This window comes from Cavia porcellus, unplaced genomic scaffold, assembly GCF_034190915.1.
Source record: "Cavia porcellus strain 051 isolate PalLab524CR breed Dunkin Hartley unplaced genomic scaffold, mCavPor4.1 scaffold_2, whole genome shotgun sequence".
NCBI classification, from domain to species: domain Eukaryota; kingdom Metazoa; phylum Chordata; class Mammalia; order Rodentia; family Caviidae; genus Cavia; species Cavia porcellus.
The window spans coordinates 102,523,337-102,535,836 of NW_026947485.1; the positions used below are offsets into that span (position 1 = coordinate 102,523,337).

General features: G+C 46.6%; 1 protein-coding gene across 15 annotated transcripts in view; it reads right to left on the reverse strand.

Moving 5' to 3' along the window:
* The window catches only part of Ebf3 (EBF transcription factor 3), a 129,094-nt gene that overhangs the window by 19,820 nt on the left and 96,774 nt on the right, over positions 1–12,500 (reverse strand). For all 15 annotated transcript variants that reach the window (XM_063244939.1, XM_063244950.1, XM_063244949.1 and 12 more), the window contains 2 exons: positions 12,031–12,161; positions 11,479–11,605 (listed from right to left, as the gene is read on the reverse strand). In XM_063244939.1, the coding sequence (XP_063101009.1) occupies positions 11,479–11,605; positions 12,031–12,161 (258 nt within the window). The remainder of the gene's footprint in view (positions 1–11,478; positions 11,606–12,030; positions 12,162–12,500) is intronic.

Here is a 12,500-nt window from a genome sequence, read left to right on the forward strand (position 1 = left end):
GTTGAGACACCAGCAAGTGAAAGCCACCCTCTACCCAAGGACAACACTATATACTCCCTCACACCAGCCTTTACAAAAGTAAAAGCAAGCATCCCTGTGTTCTCTTGAAGACTTCCTGGAGGGAGGGAGGAGGTTTAAGAGCCAAGTGGAAAACAACGGTCCTTAGAAAGCCATCTGGGCAATGGATTTGCACACTTTAAAACAGCAGAAAATCTCCGTGCAGAGGTAAGCTGCAAAATGAGCTCTAGAAGTCCAACTCCTCCAGAGGCTGCAGGTACCCCTGCCAGGCTGAGGACAAAGGAGGGCCTCCCCTGTGCTCCAAGCTGGCCACGCTCCCCAGGATCACCTCCCAAGCATCCCCACTTGCATGTTCAGGAGTTTCCCTCTCCCGGAAGGCAGAAAGAGAGTCAGTCAGGGTCAGCCTCTGCCTTGGGCCTTCTCTGTTCAGGGCAGTGTACAAAAGTGCCAAAGCACAACTGCCCAGCTTCTTGAAGACACCAGGCCAACATGGAAGCTGTCACTACATCTCAGTCCCAAGAAGCAAAGAGAATGTAACATTGCTTACATCCACACAGAACTCTTTGGTGAAGGTCTGTAGCAGCTGTTTTTCTAACATCTAAATGTCCAGTGACTGATGAACAGGTAAGTGGAAGCGGTACATCCATACAGTGGAATACTACCGAGACCTGCAAAGGAATGGAGTCTTCATACACGCCACAGGATGGGGAAACATGAAACCATTTTATGCCAAGTGAAGGAAGCCAGTTCCAAAGGACTATGAATTTTATGATCCCACTTATATGCAATGCCCATGGCAGGCAAATCAACTGAGACAGGCACGGACTGATGGTTGCCAGGTGCAGAGGAGGGGAAGAGACATGGTGATGGAGACCAGGAGCAGCTGCTTACGGACAGAAGCTTATTTTTGTGTGGTGAAAATGGCTTGCATTAGACTGATGGACATTCAAGTTGGTGAATATCCTTAAAACCCATTTAATTGTACACCTTGGTTAGATCTTATAGCACAAGAATTACATCTGAAAAATGATTAAGCAAAATTAATGTTTCTAATCTGAATGAGAACACACATGCCAGCTGTACCTATGTTAGGGGACATACTTTCCCAGTGATGAGTGTTATTTGACCAGAAAGGTACTTCTGGTATTTATATAAACAGAAACCCACAGCGGACTGAATAAGACAGATCACAACTATGGTTAAGGGCTGGGCAGAAAGAGCACACTAGGGGAGTAAGGGATAACTTGGCTTCCCAACACTATTGCCCTTTTCAGTTTCCACAAAGGCATTTTTAACTCCTGATTACTCAGGCACAACACAGAAGAAAGCAATATTCTGAGGCAGAGACTTTAAAAACATCACCAAGATTAACATAATTACTAGAATCCTTAAAAGCACAGTCTCCAGACACAGAATGCTGCCTGGGTTCATTCATACGAAGTGGCCTTGCTTCTACACAAGCTGAGATCTCCCAAGTTGTTTTGGGTTCATAGACAGCTATGTCCTCACTTGCTGTCCATCCTGCCCTAAGTGCTGCTCATCTCATCTCGGCCTGCTCCCTAACTGCCCCATACACGGCTCCTACCCTTCCCTCTGCCTGGAAATCCCAAGCCCTGCCAAGCATCCAGGCTGTCTCCATGCCACCTCCCATGCTCTCAGTCCTACAGGACCCAAGGCATCTGTCCCCTTCTTATGGAATGTAGCACCTTTTTCACTATGAGCATTTTATTAGTTTCTTTTCTATATCCTGCTTTGTTCCCACAAGACACTGAGTCAGCGTGATTCTAACACTACTTCTGCATCAGACTTTTACCAAAGGCGGTGCAGTTACCAGGCACCATGCTAATGACATAGCTCCTTCCTTTGGTAAGCAGCTCACTGTGAAGGTGTAGACAGGTGAGGTCACCTCACATATACCTACAAACTCAGATGGTTCCCCTCCAGGAATCCCTTGCAGTACCCAGCTCAAGTGGACACCATGCCAAAACTGAACCCAAAAAGTCACAAATTCTTGGTTCCAGAGATATAGCTCAGCAGCACGGTGCCTGCCTGGCAAGTGCAAGGTCCTGAGTTCTATTCCCAGTACCAAAATAAATAAATAAATAAGAAGTCACAAATTCCTAACTGCACTGACATAAGCTTGGATATCACATCTTCAAGATGAAAACTATACTTGTCTTAAAGATCATTGCAATCAGTCTGGTTTTTCAAGCACATGGGTAAGCAGCAGTATAGATGATCACATGATTTGGGGTGGTAAGGAACAGGGGTGTGCCACCCACCAGTGGATTCAGGACCTGGCAGGAGTCAAGCATTCTCTACATAGTTCTGCAACAGAAACCAAGCAGAGCCAGGGTCCCCTCTATGGGGCCCCCTCAGCCCTGTCAGGACAAAGCTCCCTGAGCATAAGCAGCCCTGTGAGGCCACAGCTGTGACACTTTCCACAGTATCTGGCAGCCACTGGTTGCCTCTTCCTCAGGGTATAAAACAAGTTAACTTGGGAAATGATTTGCTTTTTCGCCCATGCAGGCACACAGGGCAAAGCTACAGCCTTTGGTTTGGGGCATGCCACAGCCAGATGCCAAGAATGTGGTACAGCAGCCACCCATGCCACCTGCTGGTGTCCTCCAGCATGGAAATACTGGAGGAGCCACGGTCTCAGTGTGGCTATGTCTGGAAGCTCAGTGCTAACAGACCTGAGGCTTGTATGGGATATCTTTCTGTTGGGAGCACATTTCTTAGGGGGGGAAACATGGAGTTGGTCTCCCGTGAAAAGGGTAAAAGTGACTGCCACCAGTGAACACCAGCTTTGGGCACATGGATATATACAAATGTTAAGGTTCATTTTTCACTGTCCCCCTCCCTTCTCAGGGCCAGAGAGGATTCCAGCCAAGGTAAAGGGGGAAAAAGATGGAGATGGAATCTGGCAGATAACTCCCAAATCCAACCACCTGGCTTTCCTGGCTTAGGCATCTCAGTGGCTATCAGATGCTTGGAGGGGAGCAGGCCTGTCCCAAAGGAAGGCACAGGGATCTTGCAGGACACTCCACTGCCAGCAACAGGATTCCCACACGTGAAAGATGTGCAAGAGGTATTTGAGCAGGACAGGGTGGAAAAAATGCTTTCAAAAAATTATCACTGGTACCCAGGGATGGTGTGGCAGGCCTGTTTATTTCAGTTCTCTGGGAGGCTGAGGCAAGATTTCTGCCTCACAGCAGACCAAAAGGAAAGAGATTAAATGCCCTATGGCAATGCTATACCTTAAAAAATTTTCATCTGAACGTGAACTTATACCAGGACCTGCAGCAGCCCCTCATTTCCATGGAGTTTGCATTTTAAACTTTCACAAGCACTGTAACCAGTCTTCCAGAGCACAAGCACCACGCCACAGCTCTCAAGTCCTAGTGAAACCCAGTTATTCCATGTGCTACCTTGTTTTAGCACAGCAAACAGTCCACACCACACATAGCCTTCCACTGCATTTCTAAGCCAGCCTAAAAGAAAAATATTGGATCACACTCATTTTGTATTTTCTGTAACAAAAAAGCCCATCTGGTTCCATTTTCTCTCTCTCTCTCTCGTTTTGGGGTGCTTGTGATACTGGGGATTGAACCCATAGCTTTTGCACTGAGCTACATCCCTCCTTCCTCCTAGAGACAGACTCTCAAAGATATTAATTTTCCCAGATTGAACTTGAACCTTATATCTCCCTGCCTCAGCATCCCAGAGGACTGATATCACAGGCATGCCACACCACACCCAACTACCCATAATAATTTTTTGAAAGTCTTTTTTCACAAGCTATACTTCTGTGATCTAAGCCTCAGCTTACAGCAAGTATGCATGGATAGGCCTAAAGATTTTCCTCAAGTAAAGGCTCAGCCCAGCACACCTGGACCCAACCTGCAAGACCCAAGCCAAAGCAGAGTATTCTCTTCCCCAGTTTCCAACTTTGGGTGCTGGAGTGTGCCATGTACCACATTTTCAGTGAGTGGATCAACTGGAGGAGACCTTGTTACCAGAACTCAGAAGCAAGAGTAGGAAATCCTATCCTCTTAGGTCCCAAAGCTGTGCCCACCTCCTCCTCAGCTTAGCAAAAACTAAGGTATGCCACTAACATGTTCCCTTAGTGGCTTCCCAGCCTTCACTTCACAGTTTAACCTACAGGAGGTATTGATTTATGTCATTTTTCCTTTACACCTTGTCATCCTTGCTTCATCCTGCCCTTTAGTTGGTCACCTTCACTTCCTCACGCCTTTACATGTCTATATGTGCATGTACCCTCCACCCCTGCCATCTCCTGTGCCCTTCCCAAGGTGTTTTCAGAAAGGCGTCCTTTCCAACAGGACTGGAAACAGAAATCCTGAACATGATCCTTCCCTCTCCAGTGACTTGCCTCCCTGCGGCTCCTAAAGTGCTGCCACCAGGGAGGGTGTGGAGGGGGATCCGGGGACCTGTCGTGCAGGCGCTCCATGCAAGAAAGCCAGCCTACCCCCACCATCGGACCCTGCCCATCCTGAGTGAAACCCGGATGACCCTTTTGTCCTCTGGGAAGACGAATGGCCTCTCCTCTCAGCTGTCTTGTCAGGCCGTGCAGAGGAGTCAATACCTTCACCTTGACGTGGAAACTTCGTGATTTATCAGTCCATCTCCCCTCCTGGGTTCACGTGGCCCCAACAAGCTCAGCCAGTCGAGGTACAGGGAGCAGACTTGGTCACAGCCACTTGGAAAGCAACCAAAGCCCCCTCTGATGACAGACAAATGTGTCTTGTTAGCAACAGCCCAAAAGCGCTTGACTTGTACTAATAACAAAAAGGCCATGCTGGTCACCGTGGGTCTAAAGACGAAGCACCCTGTCACCAGCCTGGTTGGGAAATTAGCAAATAATGTTCTTTTCCTTGATAAATGGGTGACAGCTCCCTCTCACCAATCATTTTTAACATTTTGATGCATGCCTATGATCCCACTGGAGGGGCAGAAAAGTTTACTGGCCCTCAATGTTCACATGATGAATGGAACTCTCTAAATGTGCGATTTCTGTATGAGGTATAGTTCATTTTAAGCAATTCTAGTAAATGGGTGTCACTGATTAGGACAAATAGTCTACTTGTGCAATAGCACAAACGGTGTATCTCATTCTCCTGGCCTCCTTCGAGACAGGAAAGAGAGTGGACAGCAGAGATCCTGGAAGCCCTCACACAACCCTCTTTAAAGGGATGCCTTAAGGAACACATTATCAAACTGCACCCCCAGAACTCATTTAGCACATCAGCAGCTTTACCAATAGTGTGACACTGTGCCAAAATGATGGGGAGGTCACCAGGTGGGCACCTGCCCTCTCTGACTTTGATGTTTCGCCTAAAGGGCCCTGAGGACCCCAGCCACGGATAGCAGTCTCCACTTCCAGGTGACAGGGCTGAGGCAAGGATGCAGCCACCTAGTCCATGTGAAAATACCAACTCACCACTGTTCCTATTTAGACAAATGACTTTGGAATCAGGTTGAGGAGGAAAAGTATACTGTTTGAGTCATGTGTTAACTGGACAGTGATCCCAATTCTGGGCAGACCTACAGATGGCCTGAGCTGACAACATAGTCCCAAGTGATCCTCCAAGATAAAGAGTTTATTGTAACTAAGCACAGTGACACACACCTGTAACCCTTGCATTCTGGGAGCCTAAGGCAGGGGGACTGCTCATTCAGCCCAGCCTTGGCAACGGAGAGACTTAATGAGATCCTGTCTCAAGAAATAAAAAGGGATGGGGATACAGTTCAGGATGAAGGTCCAGGGTTCAACCCTTAATATGGGAAGAGGTGGGGGGAAGGACTTGAATACCCAGAGGTATCTATGCTCTATGGGATGGCTGTGTGAGTGGTGTGGACAGGAAGGGACAGTGAGCCACCAGGTATTTCTCACCTTCCTAATCAGGATGAACAGAGCCCCTGACTGCTGTGGGCTGATGCTGCCCCTGACTCTATGACCCATCCTGAAAGTACATGTTTCTCACTGTGTCCACCACATTTGTGGCTAAAAACCTCTAACTGAAACAATCAGATGGCTTATATTTTTAAAAGGCATTAGCATTTGGTTTAGCAGAGTAAAAATGGTATGATTTGCAAGTGGCAGTTAAGAATCCTATGCCCTGTGAATACGGCAATTTGTCTGAGGTGCCCTGACCTGGGGAGCTCACGCTGGAGCTGGCTGTGGCTGAGGGGCAGAGCTGATTCCACGTGCTGGCGGAACTATAAACACATGAGAGGACTTTCCAAACCCCACAACCTCCAGGGTTTCTTGGGTGAGGTGATGTCTGGGGTTAAATGTGGAAACTGCTCAAGTAGGGGTGCAGGACAGCCTTAAGACAGAGCCAGTGGCCCCTTATCATGCAGCCAATTTACAGGCACACTGTGACTTTTGTTAAAGCAAAACATAAATACTGTATCAGAAATAACCAAAACCTGTTAGCAATTACTTGCTGAGGAATGATTTTGTAAGCCTGAAATCGGCTGCATCTCTTTGTGTGGGAAAAAAATCAGTTTATGTTCCCATCTAGTGAGGCATCACAGACCTGGGGCCGGTCCAGGTATCCACCGTCAAGCACTCCTGGTGTCCACTTTGAGCGCGTTCACTGCCGCCTGCCAACATCTCATTGAGTAACTGAGCTCAGTCTGTCACAGGCGACATGTTGTCTCTCAGTAATTTGTGATAATTTCTTTAATTGAGCAAAAGAAATCTCTAAAATGAGGGTGGGTCAATCAAACATTCAGGGCAATAGGTCAACAGTAAAAGCCCCCTTCTCGAGCTGTATCCCTGGTGTCCTGTGAAGTTAAGCCACCAGCCAGTGGCCTCCATCCTTTAGCTTAATAGGAAAACGTTCTGCCAAATGGACATTTGAAGGAAACAGTAACACACTCATTTGCACCATAATGCTCCACACTTGAGAACATGTCTGTAAAAGTAGTTTTCACGACAACATAATTTCAATTAGAAGCACACAAATTCCAATCTGTCTTAATCAAGTAACACTGTAATGTTTCTATTCTAATTAAAAAATAATTTCTTTTATTACTCTTAACAATTTGATGTGTTTCTACTGGTGAAATTATGAATGCAAAACAGCTCTATTTGCCTATACTGTGGATTTCTCAGGTAGGATATTCCAAGACTATTTTAATTATTATTAAACAAGCAAATGGTATGCTATTAGACAAATATTAAAACAAGCATTGCACTCAGTTATTAATTTGCACTATTCACTTTTAAATGCAACAAATATCTCATTAATTTAATTTTAGGTGCCCACCAGTTTATATTGCATTTTACAGTTTAGAAGGCAATTTACTATTAACTGGCAATTACATACACAGTGATTGTTAATTCTGCTCCTAAGTGCTAGCCGCTTGAAAATTGTTCTCTCTCTCTAATTTTTGACCTTCTTACAACAGGGGTGAGGCACACTGGGAATACAGAGAACTAGTATGGAAGTGCTGGACATGTCATTTGTGACTCCTTCTTTTAATTCACCGTGCTAATCAACTGAACTGCCACAGCCTCCCAAGGTAATTGTGACTTGAGAGTAGTTGAAAGCAGCCAGCAAAGGGGCTGGATGGATGGGGCCTGGTCTGCCTTCCTCTACCCTGGTGGGAGAGGCTGTGTGCCCACTCTGGGTTGACTAATAGAGTCTGGCTCTGAAAAATCTCCTGTTTCTCAGGTCACTGTAAACAGATCATTTAGGCTTTTTGCAAAGCCCCTCCCAGCTCTGGCAGGCTGTCTGGTAACCCCTCCTCTGAGCACAGGTTCATTATCCTGCAGCCTGGCTGCCCCACAGCGGGCCTCACACTGGGAAGGTAAAATGTGAAGGTGTCCCGGCAGCCTCCTAGGCCTGGGGACACTGATGGGAACCAGATGCCCAGGGGACGGCGCCCATGTCGTGACATCCATTGGGGCTGGCTCAATTTTCAGCAGGGAGTGCAATTCCCAGTGATTACTTCATTGTCCCCATCAATTTTGGGGGCAATGCAAATCAGACAGAAGCTTCCAGGTCAGACAGGGTATGACCCCACCTTTCCTCTGCTCCCTCAGAGTACGGAACCCCATATCCCTTACACAATGTTTGAAATGTATATTCTTGCTAATGATGGGGGTGGGGGCACTAAATTAACTTCCAGCTAGGGAAGGCTGAACTGCTGTGTGGCTGCATTCAAAGCACCCATGCCTGGGAGAATGTCTATGGAGAAAATCCCTGAGCTCTGTGCAGAGGGACCCTGGACTTGTGACCCACAAAGCCCAATCTACGCCAGAGCGGGCATAATGGCCATGCAGAAATGGAAGGTGGGTCTCTGCACATGCTGGTGTAGCTAGAAATAGCTCCCTTGGAACTATTGGAGGCTGTAAAGGACATCCCAGACATCCAGAGAGGACACCTCCAGCTGGAGGCCAAGGGTCTACAGAAAGAGCAGCAGTTCTCTACCCACTGGCCCAAAAAAGCTATAAAAGGGGACTGCAGCCATGTGACATCTACCAGCCAATAATAGGCAGCAACTCCTACCAGGGCCATCTTTTCTCCTGCATATATGCATCTGTTTACAGGTGTTCAACCCCCATCCTTTCACTGAAGCACTCAGAACTGAATGCTCAGCAGAAGACAGGCAAAGGATAGAAGGAAGGGACCTATTCCTAAAAATAGTTCTCTTTTTAAAAAAAGTCTCTATGCCTAAAACAGCTGTGCAAACTTCCCCACCAAAAAGCCAATGCACACAGTAACTTAAAGGATCTATTGGGGCTGGAGATTTAGCTCAGCAGCATAAGTGTCTGCCTTGCAAACGCCCAGTCGTGAGTTCAATCCCCATACCAAAAATAAAAAAAGAAAGAAAAAAGAAAGAAAGAAAGAATCTGTTGGGGGCATTCCTTAAAGAATTCAGCAGGGTCTGTAATCCCAGCATTCTAGGAGCCCAGGAAAATGCAAACTGTAATCCAGTCTGGGCAATTCAGTGCAAACTTGTTTCAAAATTTAAAATAAAAAACAAAAAAAAAGGGACTTGGGAGGCAGCTCAAAGCAAAGTTCCTAGGTTCAGTCCTTAGCATGCCAGCATGTCCTCCCCCCCCCACTCCCACCCCACCCCCGCCGCCAGTCCTACAGTCTGATGTGAGAGCAAATGATACACTCCTGTGCAGGGAGAGTCACATGGGGACATGTCCTCATTGTGATGCCACCCAGGTTATCTGGGTGACACAGGAACTCGTACATAACACCTGACAGATGTTTGCCATAGCACAGTAATCAATGTCTCCACCTCTAAGAAACTCACAAGGTGGGCAGGTTTCCCACAGACCCTAACAGAAGTTCAATACCAATCCTTTTCTGCAGGAGGCACACTTCACTAAGGGTCTGCCATGCACACAAGGCAGAGCAGAGAAGAAACTAGGACTCAAAGGAGTTAGGAAACACAGGCTCAGGTCCTGTGGTCTCAGGAGCACAGGGCTGGTCTGGCTATAAATCCTAGATCCTTGCGTGGCTCTTGCTGTGTTTACAGCTTCAAGTTCACAGCCAGAGACTCATGTAGTGCCTATACCAACAGTGACTGTGGAAAAACAGGCAGAGTATGTACAGTGACTGTGGAAAAACAGGCAGAATGTTACCACAGCTCACACACCAAGCCTAAAGCAAAATTCTGATTTTTCACTTCTCCCAGGGACTTAGTACCTATAACAGTTGTCCCTTCCTGCACAGAAAAAGCACTTATTTGTTGGGATATAGATACTCCTCAATTTATATCTTGTTAAACTCATTAAAAGTTGAAAATATCGTTATTTATGTACTCATCGTCATTCATCTTGAGATACAGTATCATTTTGTAGTTTGGTTGGCCTCGAACTTGTGACCCTCCTGCCTCAGCCTGATGCAAGCTAGGATTACAGGCATGCACCACTATACCCATGGAAGTTGCAGATATTTTCAAACATAAATGTATTGCATACAACCCATGGAACATCAGAGCTTAACCTAGCCTACCTTAAACGTGCTCAGAATATTTACCTCTAACACAGTCTATTTTGTAACTGCATAGTATATTAAATAATATAGTAAAAATGAAAAACACAATAGTAATACAAGTATGCTTTCATATCACAGGAAGCCAAAAGTTGGCAAGAAATGTGAACACCATCAGCTTCCTGCAATATCTGCCTGCCCTGGAATCCCTCAGCAATTCTGGGCTTCTGCTTTTCTGTGGACTGATCTCAAGGACAGTGGCCCTAGCCTAGGACAGTACCTCTCTCCCACCTGGACTATGTGAGGGTGCTGAGCTGTCAGGGGACTAAATGACTCTACTCTGAGGACCCAATCCAGGCAGAACCCTGGAGATATTGAACCTACTAAGGAGTAGGGCATAGGGAGGTTTACATTTTACCTGTCATGCTCTGAGCAACCTCATGGCTGATTAACCTCCATGACCTCCCTGAACCAAAAAGGGGAAGGGAACCCAGCATCCCCTGTGTCACCGGCTTGCTAGGCAGAGGACAAAATGGCACTCCAGTGGATTCCAGCCCTCCCAGGTACTTTCAGGTGATGACAGAGTAGGAGTTAAACCAGAGGCTCCGGGTCTGGGCTCCTGACAGACCTCATGTCTGCTCCAGGATTCCAGACATGACCACCTACCCACTGAAAAGCACCTCAAGGCCACAAATATCCAAGAAGTACTCTGCCCTTCCAGCTTTACTGGGTTTTAGCAGGTATTGTCCAGTATCAAAAACATTCCTTAATCATTACAAGCTGTAGAGCTAAGATTAGAACCCAAATGCAAACATGCTTTAATGTGAACTTCCTGACACTTTTCAATAATAATTTCAAACAAATCATGTTAGTTAAGAACTTGTATGGGCAAAACATTATATAAAGCAATTTTAAGATAATGAGCATAAGGAACTGCATAGTACTCCCTCAAGTAATATGAATCTCCTTTAAGAAGCACTGGTACATCCATAAGGCCTTAACACCCCAGGTTGGAACACAGTGACCTAGCTTACACTGGAGGCTTCCTGCTTACTGGGTATGTGACAGCCTATGACTTCTCTTCTCTGAGCCTCAGTTTATGGGACTGAATTAAGTAGAACATCACAGAGCAGAGGCTAGAGTGACAAGTTAAGCACAGAGCGCCCCCCTGCATACAGCTTGGGCACATAGGCAGCCACTCTGATGAAAGTTGGGGATTGCTGCTATTTCTAACAAGTATCCCCAAAACTTTGCTTTTGGGACTGTACCCATCTACACTATCATGTGCCATCCTGGATAAAAATAGGAAAACCATGTACCTGGCAAAACTCAACCACAGGCCAACTGAGCCTCATCCACCCTCCTGCTGATCCTTGCACCTGCCTGTGCAGCCCTAAGACACTTTCCTGAGTGTCTCCTAACCTATGCTTCTACCACCTCTGTATCATAGAAACTAGAAACATGCACTCACCGGTGTAGACGAAGCGCCCAGGAGCGCCTTTGCAGAACTGCTTGGACTTGTACGAAAGGGTGACTTCAACAACTCCAGGGATGTGCCGTGGCGGGGTCTGTACTCGGATGGCGTGGGGAGTTATCAGCTACAGAAACCACACATGAACAGGCGCTCAGCGGCACTGCCCTGAGAGGCGGACACTTGCCAGTTGGATATAATTACCAAAATGAGCACAAATTGGACCATCGTCTTGGAATGCTCCCTCCAAGCCATCACCCAGAGACTCAGGGCCTACAGTTCTTTAAGAAAAATATCTGCAAATGATTCTGGGTTTTAGTTTGCAGGAAAGGCCACAGGGCATCATTCATATGAAAATTGCCACCATATGTCTCCTTAAACCTGCTTCTAGTAATTCTAGCACTAATTGTTCCAGGGTACTGGGGGACCTCCTATGGCAGGTTTTAAACCCAAGGATTGTCAGGAGGGGGATTCATACTCATCCACAGGAGAAGCCCCACCACAGGCAAACCACCCACTGAAAAAGGACTCTGCCTGACATCTCAGACTTACCTCACTCCACACCAACATGGTTCCAAACACAACTTGTAGACCATCGAAGAAGTTGTCTCCGATTATGATGACAGTGGCGCCCCCCGTGGTCCAGCCTTCACTGGGACTGATGGCCTTGATGCATGGAGTGGCTGCACACATAAGATAGAGAACAGAAGACCTTAGAACCCTGGCCTGCCAATGATACAGGCCTTGCAGCCAGCTAGTCTTGAGGCAGGCTGCCGCACGAGGAGAAGTGTGCCTTTCCTCCAAGGCAGCACGCAAAGGGCAATCGTAGATCAGCATGTTGATGTGTTTAAAGCAAACTATTAAATGTTTTATAAAGCAAAGGCCAAGGTGCGGAATACTAGTGAGCAAGAAAAAAAATGGCCTGATACAGCAAATTATGTGTCAGGGCAAATATGACTATTACAAATGATTAAGCATCGCATGCATGTGGCATGTCGATTTATCTGCTTTTCTGTACAGAT